The sequence below is a fragment of the Miniopterus schreibersii genome (assembly GCF_964146895.1).
Source record: "Miniopterus schreibersii genome assembly, chromosome: 3".
NCBI lineage: Eukaryota > Metazoa > Chordata > Mammalia > Chiroptera > Miniopteridae > Miniopterus > Miniopterus schreibersii.
In genome coordinates, this window is record NC_138103.1 from 50,375,731 (window position 1) to 50,396,811 (window position 21,081).

Sequence of the window (21,081 nt, forward strand, 5' to 3'; positions counted from 1 at the left end):
TCTTGTATTTCTTCTAAGAGTTTTAGCTCTTAAATTTAGGTCTATAATTCATTTTGAGTAATTTTTTGCAAAGGGTATGATGAAAGGGTCCAACTTCATTCTTTCAACATTGCACTTTAACTAAACATTAATATAAACATCATAATAGGGCAAGTCTCAGGCAAAGTGCAGTTTGTTAAACAATAGTCTGATTTTGTAGTACTGTTTTCATTTTCATATTTTTCCATTGCAAAGAATATTATGTTACATAATGTAATTGTCTTTACAGTTATATTTCTGATTGTTTTATTTCTTCAACAGTATAAGAGCATTCTTTAAAAAAAACCCTCTGCTAATGGTCTTCCATTCAACAAGTACTTTATAAATGTGCTTTCTATATTAAGTGATTCTGCCTAAAAATATGTTGAAGGCATCAGGATTAATTAAAGCCAGAAAAGAGAAAGTGAAGGAAAATTGCATTGATTCCATTAGATTGGACTTGCATCAAATAAAGATTGACACCTGGAGGAAAAAAAATGCCAAAGTATTTATTGACAGTTGACTTGATGAAAAATATTATATATCACCTTATAGGTCTTCAAAGTTTAAATAAAAGGTTAAAATTCCCCCTAATTAATCCTGTGGAGCAGAATTACAGCAGTAGTATTTCTAGTGACAGGTAGCTTTGGAGTATAATTCAGATCCCAAAGCCTACATCCATGGCATTGCCTCAGCAATACCCCCATTTTTTTGTTATTTGTTTGTTTTTAAGCTGAAAGCCCCTTTCTCACTGTATAAGCTCATAGAATGCTCTTTACTGAGTGATGAGTTTATGCCAAAAACAAGGCAGTTGTCTAAATGGTAAGTTGCTTCAGCCTCACATCCTTTATGGCAGGAATCAAAAGAGAATAATGACCTAAGTTTGACTGACCTCCCCACATGCTATTATTTGATACTTGCTGGGAAATCTTCAAAGAACTACTTTGAACTTGCTTGGTTTCATTCCTTCACTGGGCTTTGAGAAGAACTCTGGTCTTTGGCTGATGTTTGTACACTTTGCTAGCAAGCATTTTGCAGTATTGAATGGGTTATAGATCACATTATTATTGGTCCTTATGCCTTCTGAAGTATATTTTAGTACAACTCCTATCTGGAAGGTTAATGTAACCTGACTTACTGGTGTAAACTAAGCATATACATTTGAAAATAGTCCAAATCAAGCATAAAGAAGATCATCAGACCATTAGAAGAGTTGTTTACATTCTATTAGTATAGTAAAATGGACTTTTATTGGGAAACTGTTCTTATGTTGGCTGGGGAGTGTGGAAGTGCACTCTCTAAGTGCCTCGTTGGAATAAATGTTTATGTAAAGAGAAAATGTGCATGGGTAAAACACCACTCTCATTTTCATAGTCCAGTATCTGACTCATTTCCCCCCCTTGATTTTAATTCTTCTTTCTTTTTTTGTAGAACTCCATGTCTTAGGATAAATGATTTTACTGCTTCCTTTTAATCTTGATAAGAAAAAATAAGATTTTCATAATTGTTGATTTTCAAAAAGCAATCTGATCTCATAAGAAAGCTCATACAAAAGGAACTTTAGCCTTAACCTCATTTAACTCCTTCAGCGAGCTTCAGAAGGCTGTTCCCCATGTTGCCAGTATTTCACCATTTGGACGTCACCACTTCCCCATTCTGACAGTTCAGATGATCAATTTCAGTTTGCTTTCAGAATTCAATTGAGCTAAAAGAGAAACTCATTAAAACCTGTTGCATTACATTTACTTTATTTTTTGCCATAGCCTCCATGCACCAATTCAAGTTTTTAAGCATTATCTTTGAGAGGTCCCAAAATGCAGTTAGAATCCATTTGTATACAATAATTATTTTTAAATTCTCCTTCACTAAAATCTAACTAACATACCATGTGCTTTTGCTGTAATCCATTTACATTTCATTTAGGTTTCTGACATGGTAAATAAAGTCTAAAGGATTCCTATTTATTTTTGTTTAATTGTTCTCACATCTCAGCAAAATTTCATTAACTTGTATGCAAATTTTATGACCTCTAGTTTACAAGTATTACAGAAAACTAGAAATGAAGTTAAACTTTTCAGCAGGGATGATTTTATCAAACAGCTCTCTAATGTTATTGAAGGGAAATGCTGCATGTTATTTAAAATCACACACTACAAAATTACTAGTAGATAATAACTAGAAGCAAAACATAAAGATTACACTACTGCTACAAATGGGTGAACTTTCATGTTCTCAGTGTAACGTGGTTTGTGGTAGAAACCATATCAAGAATCTCATTTTATTGGTTGGTAATCTACAGCTGAATAAGTTTAAGGGGTTTGCCAGAGCTCACATAGTTAGCTAAAGGTAAAGCCTACAGCTCTTTCAGGGCTTTCCCACTATTAAATATCGTCACTCAGAGATTGCTAAACCATGAGTGTGCTCCACTTTATTAACACTACGTATCTCTAAAATGCCAGCAAGAAGAAATTAAACACTTATTAAGCACCTACTGTGTATCCAGCACTGTGCTGAAATATCATGAGATAAAAAAGGTTCATCTCTTTTTATTTTATTATATAATAATGTTAAACTTCTCTATTAGTATGTAGTGAAGCTATCTTTACAGAGATGCAAGTTATTCCCCCATCTTCTCTCTTTACAAATATGGTAAAAATAAACAACTACCTGGAAATTTTTTGAAGGCACATTTCTTTAACTTTGAATTTCCTTGTACAAAACCTGTGGAACTACTGGTCAGGAGGAATATTTTCTATGTCTTTTCAAGCTTGTAGTGGCTTGAAAGAGCTGATTATGCCATGTCTTCCCATCTCAGTGTTCACTAACGTCAGGTTAGAAACCTGAAGTCAGCTGTGATGGAAATATTTACGCCACAGAAATGGACAAATGCTGCAAATCAGTAACTGTCTTCCCTAGTCAGTGTCTGCTATTAAATATTTACCAACATACCAATGTAAAAATGAATGCATTGATTGAGCAAAATTGGACAAATTGTTTTATTTCTTGAGTTATTAACTGCTCCTCTGTGAAGTAGAGTTGATAATATATACTATAGCATATATTGCAGGTTTTTGAGGTTCAGGTGAAAATTCTTTGAAACTGAGCTTCAAGTAGAATGACTAATATCACAATTATTAGAATTAGATGTTCACTAATAAAATGTGAGACACTTGGCAAAACCAATATAGTACAAGTAGATTGAGACTTTCTTAACACTGCATCTACACATAAACTGACTGTGGGCCTGGCCAGATAAAAAGTAAAAGGGTGAAATTCAGTTAAGGTCGAAATCTGACTCCTGTACGGGACATCAAATAACATAAATAGGTACCAAATAGAACATAGAGATCACTGCTCCTAAAGAATTATTCCTACTCTTTTCCCCATGGCATAATTCCCCTGTGCTTCTGATGAATTAGGTTTAGGAAGGTGGGTAAAATATTTTCTGTATGTAGGCTATGAAGGCCTCTGCGGAAAGGATTTTCTATTTTCTTTTTATCACCTACTTAAAACAGATCTCTGCCTATAAAGGGCTCACAGATAAAAATATTGACAGATTGAACTCTTGAGGTTACAAATTCCTGTTTTCACTTTCATAACACTTCAAAATACTTTAAGTAGTCTTATTCAAACCTGCATGGAAATCCCTACCCTTCGATAGTGTCACTGCCTTTGGCATTTGCAATGTGGTTAAGTTATGTACTGAAACTACAAAATCCTCTTCTGATTTCAAACACTTTTGAGAGTGTACTTGGGAAAAGTAGGTCCTGTATATTGGTCAACTATTATTTACCTTTGAACAAAACAAAAACCCCCAAAACCCTTGTGCGTAAAACACATCATCGACACCTGACTGTTAATCACCAAAACATGATACAGACCTTTTATTTTTCCCCATGTGAACTCAAGGTTGAAACTAGTCCCCAGGACTTGCTATTTCAAACTGAATGATCTCAAGAAGCTAAAGAAATCAATTCCTTTTTAGTTAAAATTGAAGTCATCATAGCCAGATAGACGTGGGCTTAAATCTTGGTTCCATCACCTACAATCTCCATGGTCTTAAACTGGTTATTTAACTTTCTCAGGCCTGGTTTCCTCATGTGTGAAATAACATCTTGTCATAGATTTGTGGTGAGGATTACATGAAGAAAATAACAACAATGTGCCCAAAGCTCTTAACACCATCTCTGGCCTATTATGAATACACAATATGCGTGATTAGTATCATTGCTACTTTTTAATATAGTGCTTATGTTTTTCACTTCTTGGTTTACTCCTAGCTTGCCAAATCACATAAAATATGCTGCTCTGTTCTTTGTTTCCTCGCATGAGAATCAGATTTAAGATCATCACTTTTTTTAATGTTTTAATTTATCTTTATTGTTGAAAGTATTACAAATATCCCTTTTTCTCCCATTGATCCCCTCCACCCTGTACCCTCCCTCTTCCAGGCCTTCACCACACTATTGTCTGTGTCCATGGGTTATGCATATTTGCATATAAGTTCTTAGCTTAATCTCTCCCTACCCACCCACCCCTGCCTTCCCTCTGAGGTTTGTCAGTCTGTTCCATGCTTCTATGTCTCTGGATCTATTTTGTTCATTGGCTTATTTTGTTCATTAGATTCCACATATGAGTAAGATCATGTGACACTTGCCTTCCTCTAGCTGGCTTATTTCACTTAGCATAGTACTCTCCAGGCCCCACCATGCTGTCCCAAAGGGTAAGGGATCCTTCTCTTTTACAGCTGCATAGTATTCCATGGTGTAAATGTTCAAGAAGATACTTGATATGATTTCAATTTTCTTGAATTTATAGAGAACTGTTTTGTGTCCTAACATGTGGTATCTCTTTGAGAATGTCCCATGTGCACTTGAGGAGAATGTATATTCTACAGCTTTGGGGTGAAATGTTCTATAAATGCCAATTAAATCCATCTGATCTAGTGTGTCATTTAGAGTCACTGTTTACTTGTTGACTTTTTGTCTGGACAGTCTATGCAGTAAAGTCGGTGGGGTGTTAAAGTCCCCTACTATGACTGTATTGCTATCGATCTGACCCTTAAAGTCCTCCAGAAATAAGATCATCACTTTTTGCTTCCCTGGAATAATATAGGGATTAATTAATTCATGGTGGACTGAATTATTCCCAGTACATACAACACTGGAAGTTCTTTTTTTTTTTTTTTAAAGAAATTATCAGCAATCCTACTTTTGTGGCAAGACAAATCATCTCATAGTCAAAATAAAGTATCACTAAATTTACCAAAACAGTTTTAAAGCAAAATTAAGTTTTATGCACTTTAAAAAATGAATTCACATTCTGGAGCATACCACAGATTGGGAATACAATGAAAGGACTATTTGGACAGCTGAAAGCAAAATACCAGAGATGTTCTAGTTCAGTATGCCCAGGGATGACTGATTTAAGTTTTAATTTACACATATATTACTCCAAAGAATGAGCCAACATATTGATGTATATGAAGGACAGAATCCCTGAAAATTCATATATATTATTCAGATACTATAAAATAATTAGTTTTGGGAGGGTGAGGTGTAGATTTGGGGCAACAAATTATAGAAAGCTAATTCTTTTATAATACTTCATATTTTCATAGACCAGAAGGCATTATTACAGCCTTAACAGAATCATCCTATGGAACCACGAAGCTCAGTCATGGGAAGATTAAACGCGAGAGGAGAAATAGAGAAGACTCCTCTCAGCTAAGAGTACACTATGCTATATACTTTTCTCACATTCCAGACAAAAGAATTTCTGGGCTCATGAATGGAAACTTTGCATGTAATATAATATTAAGTTAAAAACAGTGGGATTCCCTACTCTTTATTCAGATTCATCTAGAAATTTTTGTGTTCAGTTGTTGGAAGAATAGTAATATTTTAAGAGTAAGAATATTATATTACTTCTAAACTTTAGACTTCTTTGTTTAAATATAAATACAAACTAATATTCCTTATTTGCCAATATGTTGAGTGTGAACTGTCAACAGTATATTAAATGCTGTTGAATATACCATTTTTGCTTTTATTTCTAAACTGTTAGTTGCTTAAAATAATCATATATTTTGGCTCATCAGGTGGTTATTATCTAATTTCATTATGACATAAAATCTAATATGTTGCTGGCTTTAAAATCAAGCAGTTTTTAGTAACTCCTCTGCTTTGCAGTATATAAAACCTGAAAGAAGGCGAAGAGAACAGAATAAAGAGGAGGAAACAGAGCAGGACCAAGAGTGGGTCAGAGAATGTTCAGTTTCGTGGGGAGAGAAGATTTGAAACAGCAGTAGGACCTTATAGATAGAGAAAGCCCTAAAGCCATACAATCAAATGTTTTTGTTTTACAACTAAGGAAACATGCCCATTGAGGTTAAATGACATAACCTCCATTGTCCAGCCAATATGTAGTTACGGAAGGTGCCAAGAGAGAAGTGGAACGTGTGAGTAGAAGTGAAGAATGGGTTGTTGTGGGATATGATGAAATTCAACTAATGTGTCAAGTTTTATACGATATCCTTCCACAGTTACTATCTCTTTTACATGATCATAACTGCTTGCATGTTAAATATTATTAACCAGTGTCCAAGGATATAAAGTAGCTTTCCCAAGGACTTAAAAGCATTATGTCACAGATTCCCACCCCTGTGTCGCGACTATAAATACATCCTTCTATAGCATACTGATTTGGTGAGTAAAAGCATCCCAAGTGTTGAGTTCATCTGAAATGAAAAATGGGATTGATGTGTTGGAGGAACAATAGATAAGACACCTTGCTTAGCAAAAAAGGACTTCCATATTGGGAAGTAGTGAGATGATTGCATCTATTAAAAAAAAAAGAAATATTCAATGTACACATAAAATCCAGGGTAAGTTTGTTCATACAAGACAGAGTATTACAATATTAAAATAACACAGAAAGGAAGGGAGAGAGGCAATTAATAATATCTGAAATAAAACAGCCTAGCTGATAAAAAATATTCTATGTATATATATGAATGATTGTAATATGTATTAATATCCAAAACTGTCAGGGAAACAAAAGGATGCTTCACATTATAATAGTCATTATCTCTATGTGATGGGTTATAGGTAATCTTTTTTTTTTATTCATTTCTTTTTTCTTCAAGTTTCAGAAAGCCTGCATTTACTTTATAATTTAAAAATTAATTCATTTATAAAAATAAATGCATACATGGAAACTAGGTTATTTCCTGACTTGAAAACATTGCTAAATATTAAGCTTAACAGATAAGAATTTGAGATAAAATTTAGAACAGCTTGTACTGAATTAGAGTATGGGTAGTTCATGATGTTATCAATGCAGTCTTTTCAATTCCATTTTGTCCTAATTAAGATTAAAAACTTAAGTAAATATTCTATCTCTTTTTTATAAACTCACAACAAACATAGAGTTTTTAAGTGTCAGCTTGTATATAAGCAGACACTTTCAAATATGGCTTTTAAATTTGTACTCTGGGTTTTGGCTTGTAAAGTTGACCAATATTGCCTGATTACGCTAATTGAATTTCAAAAGAGTATTCATTTTACTTATTTTCACGTGTGGAATTTGTTTCTGGGCAAATACTGAATCCTGACCATTTAAGTTGGCCTGTACAATTTCAAGCAAGACATTAGATTTTTGATAAGCATACAGTAAATCCTTACTGGAGGTATTTAGATCAGCTCCTATGTTTTTTAATTTCACAGAATGTTATTAGCTGTGACTTTAGTTTTAGACCTGCTTTAAGGGGTGTGTTTTTGTTTTGTTTTGTGTGTGTTTTTAATTTATCTGTTACATGTTAAGGTCTGTTTTCTTGTGAGTTTTATTTTATTTTTGGAATTCAGTAGGATAAGTGGTATTTATTTTGTGCTTTTTCCCCAAAACTGTCCTGAAAAATGGGTAATTTATATTCCTTTGAATTTTTCAAATTGTGATAAGCCAAACATCACATATCTTAATTTCTTCTCCTGCTAGCATTTCTAAGGGAAAGTTTATTAATACTAGCATTTTAACTGCATAGATTAAAACACAGCAAGCTTCTAAAGTATCTCTACCTGTTAATTTTAAATAAGATGCTTTGTGATCAAGATTTGGTTTTCAGAGCACAATTTTATTAATATTAATTGACTAATATTCTAGGTATATCCTCCCTATTAAAAAATTAAAACATTTATTTGTTCCATAAAATCTTCACTGAAGTCACAGTGAGTTGAGAATTGTCACAAGAATTACACTTTTCTATTATTTTTTTGGCCGTGCCAGTCTGTCCGTAATGCTCACTTGCCTGCTCTGCATTTAGGGGTCGGTACCTGCGGGCGAGAAGACAGCCTCACAGATTGCCTGCGGTGTCTTATAAGTGCCTGGATCTAGAAGTGTTGGATTGTACATCTCTGACACTGTTTTGAAATAGGCCAATAATTTTGCCTTCAGCATTTCTTTCTAACATTAGAGTTACTTGCTTGTATTACATAAAGGACTTGCTTTGGTATTTTGCCCGTGACCAACCATAGCTAAGTGTATCCCAGCAAATCTCACCAGAATTAAGAAATGAAAAGCATCTGTTTATAGTGCGATCATGGAGTCCCATGTAGTGTGATCTTCTACTGCCATACAAACAATATTGCATTATATTATTGCCTGCTAGTGATTTTTTTCTCATCTTAGAATAATATTAAAACACACAATTGAGCATGACCTTCATACTGCCAAACTCTTCCCAATCACTGACACTCCCTGATGGAAATAATCATTGTTTGACTGAGTTTGAACTTCACTCACTTTAAAAATTTAAAAATAAATGCATTTTTTTCAAAACTAACCAACTGCATCAACTGACATCTGTAGCCACGCCCAGAGAACACTCACAAGACTTTCCTATGTCATTTTACACTAAGGACACCTGTTTTCTCAACGCCGAGGGGACCTCAGGCTGTACCACAGTCGCTCCAAAGCGTTCAGACCGTAGGCATGGGACCAGTGTCTGTGGCTCCATCGTGAGGTTGCCAATACGTGTGGTACGGGTTTTGCCCATTCAGCTACCTTTGGGTTGTGAGAGAATTCTTAGATTTTCTGCTCTGGAAATTCCTTATAAACCTTTACTGAGAATAGGCTTTTTGAAAACACTTGTGATAACAAAAGGTCAATCATGCATTTTACATTGCTTAACACCTTTAGCATGTGGCCTTCACCCCAAGAAAAACAAACAAACAAACAAAAAAAGTAAAAGGTCAATTCTGGTTCCAAGGAGAGGGAAAAAGAAAACAAAAGGGAATGGTAATGGCAAAGTATATATATTTTTCCTGTTTTAGATGTTTGTAGTGAGCTTTGAAAGTCCAATATTTCTCTATCGAGTGAAATAAAATAAATGTTGTTCTTTTCATATTCAGTAGTCTAGATATATTTGTTCTCCCCTGAAAAGTTTCATGAATTATTTTTTATAAAGGAAATAATATTATGTAAAGTCTAAGGCAACTATTTAAATACAGCAACAACCAGAATCTAAGCATCTTCCCCTTACATTTGGATGGCAGGGAATGTATATATTTCCCTGAATAGAAGATATTAATAAAAACAAAAATTAAAAAACACACAATTTATTATTGGACAACTTTGAAAGTAGAAAATCTACGCTCTTACTCTTTTAGCAGTTTCCACATAACATAATGAACATGCCAGGACCTATTGGAAAGCCCCTTCCACACCAGAGGGGAAGATTAACTTCTGAGTTTCCACTTTTCGAGTGAACAAAGTGTGGTGACAATGATGGGTCTGAACATTTTGGAGTATTTTATTGCCTTTTAAAATGAATAGTATAAGATACTTATCAGCACTGAAATATATTTTACCAATTTTACAAAATGTTAAACTGCATAAATGGTGAACTAGTTACAAATATATTTGTTTTATGTTGTTCTTTATCCAGGAGATTACTTAGTCGCTGCCCAATTAGTCTGCCTTTCACAGCATATTTAACACCTTCTGGGAAGATTCCACCCTGTATAGTATATAAATGTTTGCTACTAATTTATTTTGATATGAGATTACATAACAATATTTACTTACATTTCCGGTCCCCTGGCTAATTGTATGATTTCAAAAATAAGGAAGAAAGTAAAGATTAAAGGAAAATAAAATAAATGCATTAATATTCTAAATGCTTAAGAAATACATTTCTTCAGTAACTTTTTGAGTGTTATTTATAAAGATACTTTTCAAATTTCATTTAATTCTACATAGTATATTTGTTATAGGCTATGTTGTATATTTCTCTAAATTCTTTTTTCTCTCTGTGTGGTTTTTTTTTCTAGTTACTGGCTGACAAACAAAGTTCCCATCAAAAGACCCAGTACAGGTCTCCTCATGTACACACTTGCCACAAGATTCTGTGATGAAATTCACCTGTATGGATTCTGGCCATTCCCGAAGGATTTGAATGGAAAAGCTGTCAAATATCATTACTACGATGACTTAAAATATAGGTACTTTTCTAATGCAAGTCCTCACAGAATGCCATTAGAATTCAAAACATTAAATGTGCTGCATAATAGAGGCGCTCTGAAACTGACAACAGGAAAGTGTGTAAAGCAATAAAGCACATTTGAAAACAGACAAACTGAAAATGCACTTCTTTTCTGAAGATGCTTCCTAAGATCTGACAATAGGATCCAAAACCGGACTATCAGCATCCACCAATTACCTGAAAGGTGATAAAGGACATTCATGAGAAATCCACTACCAGCTGAGGAAATACCTGCAAAGTGCTCTAAAAATTAAATATTTTGACTTCAAGGGTCCTAGTAAGTGCCACTTCCACGAAGAACACAGCTTGAATGTATAATCAGTAGTGTTTACAAGATCCAACAATGCACTTGCCATTAGTTACTGAAACAAAGGTGTTCATCACGCTGGGCTGCCACCGCGATGCCAAGCACACGAGAAGAGGAACCCAGGAACACAACTCAGCCGTGGGGAAGCTCACCATCCTCGCCAGCAGATAGGAAGATGGAAACAGTTTGAGCAGCGAAATACATACGATCAAACAACTCAAGTAAATGCCTTCCGTCAGGACTCTGAGTCTGATCATGAATTTTGTTTCTGTTCTTGTTTTTGTTTGTCTGGGATCTCTTGGTTTGGGTATTGGCGTGCTTAGAAACCCTTTCTAAGACAGATATGGATGAGATAAAAAACCTTCAAGTAATCATTTTTAAAGTTCTTAAATTTTTAAAGAGCAATCACACAAGGACTTTGTAAAAAAGTTTTATTTTGCACAACTCTAAACCTCCAGATTTTTTTCCAGTGGTGTAGAAGGTGCCAGCTAAACTGTACCATTAAGTAGTAATGAGCCATTCTAAAGGAAAGGTGTTCTGTGTCACCCGAGATGGTAATATTAGCCAGAAAAAAAATGTACTTTTGGTACCAAAGATTATACTGATGTTTCTACACAACAAACCATTCTCCTTTCATGAAAATAACATATTAATATGTTATTCTACTAACGTGAAAGTTCTCTCCAGATATTTTAAATTTTCCAAACTCAAACTTTATTTTTAATTGAAGGAAGAATTCCACAGCTTTTACATTTCACAATAATTTTTGGAAGCATTTTTCCCTTTAGATTGATAGGGTTGAAATGTGACTTCCAATTCTTTGATATCTCCCTTATTCAAAAGGAAAGATTGACATGCTCTTTATATCATAAACTTTCTTAGTGCAGAAATGACTGAGCGTTGTTTCCATAACAGAGATGATTCATTTTAAGAGGTTTAACAATGAAACTGTGTGTGAGTATTTTGCACTTTGAATGAATTTAATTGACCTACATTTTTTCTGTGGTTAAATTTATTCACTTTATCATATTCATATGTTTTCAAAGAAGCACATGAAATTATTAATAAAGTGATTTAAATGTTTTAGCATATAACAGAATTGACCAATAGGCCTGTTTACTGATAACTTATCCTACACTGGTAGGTAATTCTGATGGTAAATTGTTTCATTCAAAAGCAGAAGTGCTCTGTTCCCACTTCTACTCTTGGTCTGAAACAACTTAGATGACTTCTTGTTTTTTTTTTTTTAGGCAAGGCAGTCTGAGGAAAGAATAATAATATGCAGAATATGTTCAGTCTGAAAAAAAAAAGCATAAATAACATGGTGTATGTATATATCTATGTTATCATGAAAAGGGATATTCTCAGTATTACAGTTCTCAATACATTAGTGACATGTGGTATTATTTTTAAAAATATAGTAGAACTGTGTGATATAGGAGACTATATTTTCTGAGAATTCATGTGTTTCTAAGAAAACAAAATAAAATGAATAAAGGAGATGCTTAGCTAAAAATGGATAGAACATAATGTACTTTTATCATTAATCTCTTATCTACTGGAAATTTAAAAAGAATTAGGCACATGTTTTGAATGTAAAGTTGAAAAATCTGATTGACTTAATAAATCAAAGGTAGGTAGGTGATTTATAGAACCTTAATTTTGCATATTTGCTAATAAATTGTTTGAGTAACCTTTAATTTGAATTCAATAGAAATTTTGAAATCACAAGTAAATTCTTATAGGTAAAATTCATTTCAGAGCTCAAAGTATGTCTTAAAAAGCAGCAGCAAGGTACCTTGCCATCTTTACTGCATTTTCAACAAATGCATTTAAACAATTTTAAGGCCACAGCAAAAGCATCCCAGCCACTCACTGTTCTGTGCGTTGAAGTTTATCTCATAGATGCATTGAGTAGTGCCTTTTTAGCTTCGCATTGCTTTGTTACCCTATGCTTTGTGTTCTCTAAATACGTTGCCCAGTTCTGAAAATGTTTGGCATATAAAAAAGGGCTTCAGTATCAACTGAGACTACTTTTGTTCATCTCAGGGAACTTTCAATACTCAAGAATGAATTCGATTAAAGGCATTTAGTGTTCAAAGAATACAAACTGTACATGATCATTTCATTCCCTACTGTATACCTTTCCATTCATGCCTCCCCCTTCAAGATCTACTGTGGCTTTCCTACAGGGATGGGGCAAGGGAATCACCGAAGGCTAACAGCAAGAAACAAGAATTGAGATTTAAACAATAAGGGAGCAAAAGGGATCATGATAAAATCAAATTATAAATACATACTTGAAGTATCTGGGGTTTTTTTTCTTATGTATTATTATATTTTCACAGCTTTCGTTTTTTATTTCTTTTTTTTACAATTTAACCCTGTACCTGGCAATGCTCAGGCAGCTGATTGTGAAAGATTCCTGTCCTTCAGAGAACATGGTTGTTACTGTGCTGTTGACATGAATAGGCCATGGAAACATTTTCATCATTATTACCCAGCCTGTTCTATAATTAATATAAAGTTGCTGGAATTTTAAAAAAGTGAATCAGCAACAGGTTTTCTGGGCAAATCTGACTATTCAGCCCACAGGACTGACGAAATTACTGTGGAAGTTTTTCTATCTGAAAGAAGGTGCTGGGCATTCAGATGTCTTTATGTAGTGTATATCATATGAACTGTGTATCAATTGCTAATGGGAGTTTCTACATATATGCTTACAGAAGCAATTTACTTCAATAATGCTATGCTTGCGTTGGTGGTGAGCATAGATGCCTTCTATATGCTATGGGTAGTGTACATACCAACTAGTTATTAAGCTACTATACAGGAAAAAGGGTGAACAAAATAATTTATTTCTATTGAGCCAGTTAGTCACAATGCACACAATGTGGTATTTGGTTCATAAAAGAGTTGTTTTCATGTGGTTATTGTTGGAAGTAGCTATAATCGTGGCAGGGGTATAGGAAGAGTTAAATAGAGTTAGTTGTTACCTCTACAGGTTTGAAGTTTCCCCATCAGACATTATCAATATACCAATGTTTTAAAAATTGAGTGAGAGGAGGTTATTATTGTTTGTATTTAATGAAAGAAAATCCAAATAAAGACCACCTAGAAATAGATATTTTATTATATATGTGCTATAGACATATCTATATAGTACAAATAGACATGTGTGATGCATATATACAATGTTGTATATGTGTGTTTGTGTGTGTACACAGTGAGTCTGTGATATACACACATCAGATTGGTGTTATGCTAAAATCTTCAGGGGTGACACTGTGAAGCACCCTGGAGATAAGACCACTTTAGAATAAAGAAGTTCTTTTGAGACTTCAGTTACTAACCTGCTTTAAGAGGGATCTACTTTATAACAAATTCTATGTTGTTCACACCTAGAGTTACAATAAGGGTCTAGTCTGTCCAAATCTTTAAAACAACAGAAAAATAAAAAAATAAAAAGTCTTCAAGCTGGCAATGTATTTGAATTGCAGTTTTCAGATTGTGGCTTCAGGCCCTGTGTCTCCCATTTAAGTAGCACCTTTTACTAGACACTGTTTCTTTGTGTAGGCAAAAGCACAAGTGGTTCAAATGTATATAGCAGGAAAAAAGTTTACAGAGATAGCATTGCTGCACAGAATAATTGCTACTGAATATTTCTTATATAATTTGTGGAATTGAAAAATGAGGTTTTATTCTGTCAAATTCATTCTGTTCAACACTGTTTCCCTATTGTTTATGTAGAGCAATTGGGTGTTACTGTTTTATCATTTGTAAATGTGTAAAATAAATTAAATTCCTTTTTGTTTTTCAATTTTTCTCTTATTTCTTATATCCAAGCCCTCATTGTTAGTTAGTACATCAATATGAGGTCATAGTTTTTAACAAGATTTAGCTAATGCTTTTTTTGTCTTCCCTGACTCTCAACCCCAGCCCTTGGCAATTTGGCATTTATTTTAAAGTGTATGCACGAGACTATGAAAAAAATCAAAAGCCCAAGAACATCAGAAAATTCTTAACAATTTTATGTGTCGTGCGTTGTGTTTGTAGTTGAAGGAATGGGATGTTACACAAGTTACAGTCATTCATATTAAATTTATAGTCCTCCTAACTGCTGTCAGCTGGTCACTACAGCTTCATGGCTGGAGAGGCAAATGGCCTCTTACACCCTGCACATTCTTAAGGCGTCCCTATGATCTGTAATTCCAAATGCTATTCCGTCCACTTGCTACTGTTTGCACTTCACTCTCCAGGAGATGATTCTGGAAAACTGCATGTTTAAATCTTCTTCCAGGTTTTCTATAATGGCTCGTCTATGGTTCTGCACTCTGCACTATTTTCTCCAGAAATTATTACATAAGGTCACGGTTAGCATTCTGCAATTTTGAAACATTTGCTTGAGACCAACAGCAAACCATTAACAATGGTTAATGAATATAGATCTTATTTGCATAATTACCTTTTAATTTCAAAGATCCATATACTATGAGTCATTCTTCTCTATTCTGGGGATGTAATCAGCTCTGATCATAAACCTATGAGATAGATATTGAAAATATCCCAGTGGTGTGACTTTTGAAGGTGACACAGTTCAGACGCAAGAGAAGCAAGATTTGAACCCAAGTGCTCAGTCTGGCTTCAGTGTCCACTGTCTTAACATCACATTTTTATGTTGCCTCTTTTAAAGTGGCAAGGAGTTCCCTGGGAAGCTTAAGTTTCAAATAAATTATTTTGTAATGAACACAGCTCAAAAGTATAGGTACAGATATAGGAGAGATATATAATTTAGGCTTTAGGACAGTGTAATAAATGGCCCCTGCCCTTCATAGAAGAATCATCTCTAATGACAAGATGTGTGCCTTCTTGTTCAGAGGCTTTCCCTCTGCATGGTGCTGCATAAACACTGCCAATTCTCACTCCAAATTCTTATATTTTGTCATACAAGGTGAGTTAAACTTATGTCAGAATCGCGCTTTATGTATTACAAAATTTACTATATTACAGCTATTTTAAAGTCTAATTGTGAGGTTCCTATACAAACATTTTGATTGAATTTGGATGTTTCATTCATCTCCATTAATAGCTGTTTACAGAAACATCTTAAGGTTGAACTTCTGCAGATAGCTAAGTTCATCCATTTTATATTTATTTTTTAAAAACTAGTTTCTCTCTCTTCTTGGAAATGAAATTAACTTCATCTCTAAATTAAGGGGACAGCTTAATGACTCCCCCTATATACTACCTTCATTGAGCACAAGCCCATGAAAGTTAAAAGTCTCAGGTATAGGAATAAAATTATTGTTCAATCCATTCCTAAAAGATAGATTGTGGTCACTTTGTTGCTTAATTTCTGAAATCTCAATAAACAAGTTATGTGAAAAATTGAATGCAAATATAAAATATCTCATTTTGGGGGGTTCCAGATTGCTATTTCTGACTCAGTCACCAAAGTAGAATTTCTCAAGTAAACACAAGAGAATACTAGTCCAGGATAATGCTCCACGAAAACATACTCAGTGAAGGACAATTGCGTATATCTGTCCCTTGGAGATTCAGAAAATGTATTAACATAGAAAAAAGATCTGAGAAATTTTGCAATAAAAAAACATTTTTATTGTTTAAAGAGTCATAGATAATTTTGAACATAACCTCTGTTTAGTATGAAATTATGGTCTACAGGCTATACATGGGATAACACTTCTGAACATAACAAACAAGGTAACAAAGAAGAGCTGAGTTAGAAAGGCTGAGGCTTACTTTGCTCAGCTTTATCTTTTTCCAGAGACCAAAATATTTTCTTAATAATATTTTCAAATATAAAAACAATTTAAAATGACATCTATTTTATTTTACTTTTTTATTTTATTTTAATTTCTTTGAAGATGACCAAGTATACTGTACAATGTCCTACGCATAGCTTTGCTGTAAGCCACAGAATTTAGCCCGTTGTAGCACATCAGAGTGTGCTCTCTAAGGCCTGGGTCTCGAAGCACATCAGGCAAAGACTCAAAAGCACTCTGAGGTCTGCCTCTGCCCGCAGACTGATTAATCTGATTCTCTTAAAGAGTCTGTTTGAGCTCCACTGGGTGGGGCGGCTGGTTGTTATCAGCCTCTTAACAAGCCTCGGGCTGTGGAAACTCCTCTGGGCCGGCGAGAGGCTCTCCAGCAGGGTGGGGCAATTGCTTCCCCCCTCGGGCAAAAGCCGAAATTCGCTGCCAGAGAAAGATGTCCCGCACAGTCCGGGGGAAAGACTCTCCCCAGGCTCTCCCCACGCAGCTCCAGTCCACTGCCCCTCCGCGGGAGCCCAAGGTGAGTGGCTGCACAGGAAACATTGCGCGTTGGCTCGTTCAGAGGGTGCCTGCAGCTCCAGCCGCCTCTCCCTGGCAGCCAGGAACCGGCTGCTTGTCACAGCCACATGTTACGTGGCCCCTGTCTCAGTTCTGGTGCTCTGGGCTGGGGAGCCCAGCCTGGGGTTTAGGCCCCAGAGTCCCCAGTGGGACCCCCACAGCTGAGCTCCCCTCCGGCCTTCAGCTGCTGCCTGTGGGAGCCCAGCCTGCCCTCTGGCGCCGCACTTCCCACCGGTGTCTGTGCGGTCTCCACTTTTCCTCCTGGGTTATGCGGGTGCTCTCCAGCTGTCTTCAGTGGGATTTCTGGATGGTTTTTAGGATGTTTTTCAGGATGTTTTTTCTATGTTTTAGTTGTAAATCCAGATTGGTCCCAGGAGAATGTCAGTGTAGCTTCCACTCGGTTCGCCGCCATCTTGGGTCTCCCAAGATGAAATAAATGAAATAAAATGACACTTATTATATTAGTTTTTTAAAAATATCTTTATTGATTTCAGAGAGAGGAGGGGAGGAGAGAGAGAGAAACATCAATGGTGAGAGTCATTGATCGGCTGCCTTCTGCACGCCCCAGACTGGGGACCGAGCCCGCAACCCGGGCATGTGCCCTGACCGGGAATCGAACCCCGATCTCCTGGATCCTAGGTCGATGCTCAACCACTGAGCCGTGCCCGGCCGGGCTTTATATTAATTTTTAAATTAGCAATTACTCTCTGTAAGTTATTAATCATACAATAGCTAAATTCCTTAGAACAGTCCCAAAGCTAAACTTTATTGCTCATTTTAAGTAATGCACATAAATTATTTAGCATTAAGACATTAGTAGCACAGGAAGAAAAACACTGCAATGAGGTGCGAATTTGCATTTCTAGAGCAACTCAGTGTATTACAATAAGCTCTCCCCCGCTGTCTGTCCAGCCCCGCTTCCCTGCGTCCAGCCTCCCACGGCCACACAGATGGGCTGTCTGTGAGCACATCTGCCACTGCTGCCACAGTGTAAACACACTCAGCTGGTAGCAGATGTTTTCCAGGAGAGATTGCTACCACTGGAGTTGTTCCGCTTTGGGTTCTGTGTTAGTTGATCTCCATGATTGGGCATAAGGTCATTGTGTTTAAATAGATCATTTGTCTCTGGGCTACCGAACAATAACAGGATAGATGCAGGCTCAACTGTTTAATATCACCATATGCACTTATGCAGAAATGCCTCTAAAGGCTCTCCTAATAAATCAAAATTTTTCTTTTTTAAAATATGAGACTTTATAAGATTATTTTTTGCTAAACTCTTCAAAGGTAAAACATGAGCTTGGTAAAAGAAAAATAAGTATGCTCTCTGATTTTCTATGGTCACTGTTACAATGGTTAGTGTTCTTGTGAGTTGTTATGCTAATTCTCTGTATTCATAGTTCTCCGTCCTATTTTATATCAGTACACTAGGCATTCATCTATGGGGTAATTTGATTTAATTCTATAGACAGTGGTGACATGTTTTTCTTATGTGAGTTTATCAACTCATTTAATATGGATATATTTGCAAAGCCCTTGATGGTATGTAAAATCTAAAAATACTTCCTCTTATAAATGGTTACAATTATTTGACAATTATAAAGTAAACTACTAGGCACTCAACTAAAGATAAGGCTTAGCTTTCCTCATGGTTATCAAAATTTAGATAGAAAAGACATACAAGAAAATAATCATATCCTTTGGTGACAAGTATTCTATTCCTAGAGTGTCCGGAGAGTTAGGGGAGCATAGAGGAGACCAGATGGCACAGGCTACATTGAGCATGGTTTGTAACCAGGTGGTAAATACGCCATTAAGACTGAAGATCCAAAGAATAGAAACTAGTTGGATTTTTATTATTTTTTTAAGTAATGTCATCAGTAGGGTTTGAGAAACCATTATCCTAAAAAAGCTGAAATATCCAACAATTCCTGCTCATAAAAGTTACAGTTTCTGCCCCTGCTCCTGACCAAACTTGCCCTGAATCACCATTGAATTATTAGTTTAAATAAAACTGAAGTCCACCCTAAACCAAGGACTTACCACAAAGACCAAGAAACTGCAGACCTATTGAAATGATCCACTGTACAAGACTCTCCACTTCCAGATACCTCTGTCTTAATATTTACTTTGTGTTTCCAGCTGAATGAAATACACCATAAAAGAAAATGTGCTTGCTTCCAAGTAATGACTTTGAAAACTGATCTATTTCTGTCACTTCAATACATGTTACCAAATTATCATAACTTTTAAGTTTCAGTTGGGGATGACACCAGAATTTGAAAATCCACCTGCCCTAACTTCCTAAGATGTGAAATGAGCCTTCTAATATTACTTATCATTCAATGAGGGCAATTTCTCCCTCCTCTGCTAGCTCCTTCTTTTATGTGTTTCTGTAGGATTTTCTTTTAGTCCTATTCTTTCTCCACAACTCTGGAGAGCTTATCTATTCTGATGCTTTGTAAACTGGCAGAGGTATGGATAAGCAGAGATAATAAAATTAAGGAATCTATTTATAGACAAATACCCATATTCATGTCGTATTCATAGTTTAGATTCCTTTAAAAACACAGCTCAAAGGCAAATAGTCTATTGGGCAAATGGTCCCAGGAAACAGAAGTAAGGACTCAGAGTACCATAGACTGAATATCTGTGTCTCTCCAAAATTCATAAGTTGAAACCTGATCCCCAGCGTGATGCAGCCCTCGTGGATGAGATTAGTGCATTTGAAGAAGAACCCCTCGATTGCTGCCTCACCCCCAACACCATGTGAGGACACAGCAGGGAGAGGGCTCGCTTTGAACCAGGAAACAGGCTCTCACCAGACACCAAATCTTCAGGTGCTTTGATATTGGACTTCACAGCTTCCAGAACTTGTTATTTATGAGCCATCTAGTCTATTATATTTTGTTATAGCAGACTGAATGGACTAAGACTCAGGGAAAGTAACAGGAAAGGAGAGAAAGACTATATAAAGATATGTTTTCCAATTGACTGCTTCTGTGGATACTGGGTGTTCGATCCCACTTGGACTGACTGAGGAAATTTATACTAAGGATCTCAGGATTCAAGTAGTATAAAGAGGATGCAACTACCCATCAGACCCCCTCCCTCACTCAGAGTTTTCTTATGAGTCATAAATTTCCAGAACTTCTGAGTTACATGTGTGAATTCTACACTAGCTCCCACAGCTATCCCAAAGCATATGCCAGAGACGGACCCAAGCACCATGCAAGAGAGGTAACGCAGCTTGACATGAGGCACTGTCTGCACAGCATTGTTTGCTGAATCGGTGACTGGAATTAGTGGGGAGGAGAGAAAAACAGGTGTTGCACATGGTGTTTAATATTGCAATTCTAGTGTATCATTTGCATAGGTTTGTGCCCTCCATTAATTCCAATCCATAAGAAACTCTCCAGCTTATTAGATTGTTATAAACTTTACAGAAGAGTTTGTATAAGAGTGTTAGTTTGGTGCCCAGCTGGGTGTGGCTCAGCGGTTGAGCATCAACCTAGGATCCGGGAGATGGAAGTTCGATTCCCGGTCAGGCACATGCCCGGGTTGGAGGTTAATTTACAGTTGGGGGCGTGCAGGAGGAAGCCGATCAATGACTTTCTCATCTTTGATGTTTCTATCTCTCTCTCCCCCTCTCCCTTCCTCTCTCTGAAATCAATAAAGATATATTTAAAAAAAAGAAAAGAAAAAAGAGAGTTAGTTTGGCAACTGTAGTCCTATCAATTGTGAATCATCTCAAGTCATAAATTGTTATTCATCATCTCCTTTCTTAGAGCTGCTTCACTTCAGCTAGTGTGGATTCCTTGCCTTAGTTGACTTGTCTGTAGTGGACCTTGATTGCTGCAATT

At 35.8% G+C, this 21,081-nt stretch overlaps 1 protein-coding gene across 1 annotated transcript in view; it reads left to right on the forward strand.

Annotated features, from left to right (window-relative positions):
- Positions 1–14,685, forward strand: part of ST8SIA4 (ST8 alpha-N-acetyl-neuraminide alpha-2,8-sialyltransferase 4) — an 83,952-nt gene extending 69,267 nt beyond the window's left edge. Inside the window, exon 5 of the mRNA XM_081132245.1 lies at positions 10,347–14,685. Coding sequence (XP_080988371.1) covers positions 10,347–10,629 — 283 coding nt within the window. The 3' untranslated portion in view covers positions 10,630–14,685. The remainder of the gene's footprint in view (positions 1–10,346) is intronic.
- Positions 14,686–21,081: the final 6,396 nt, after the last annotated feature.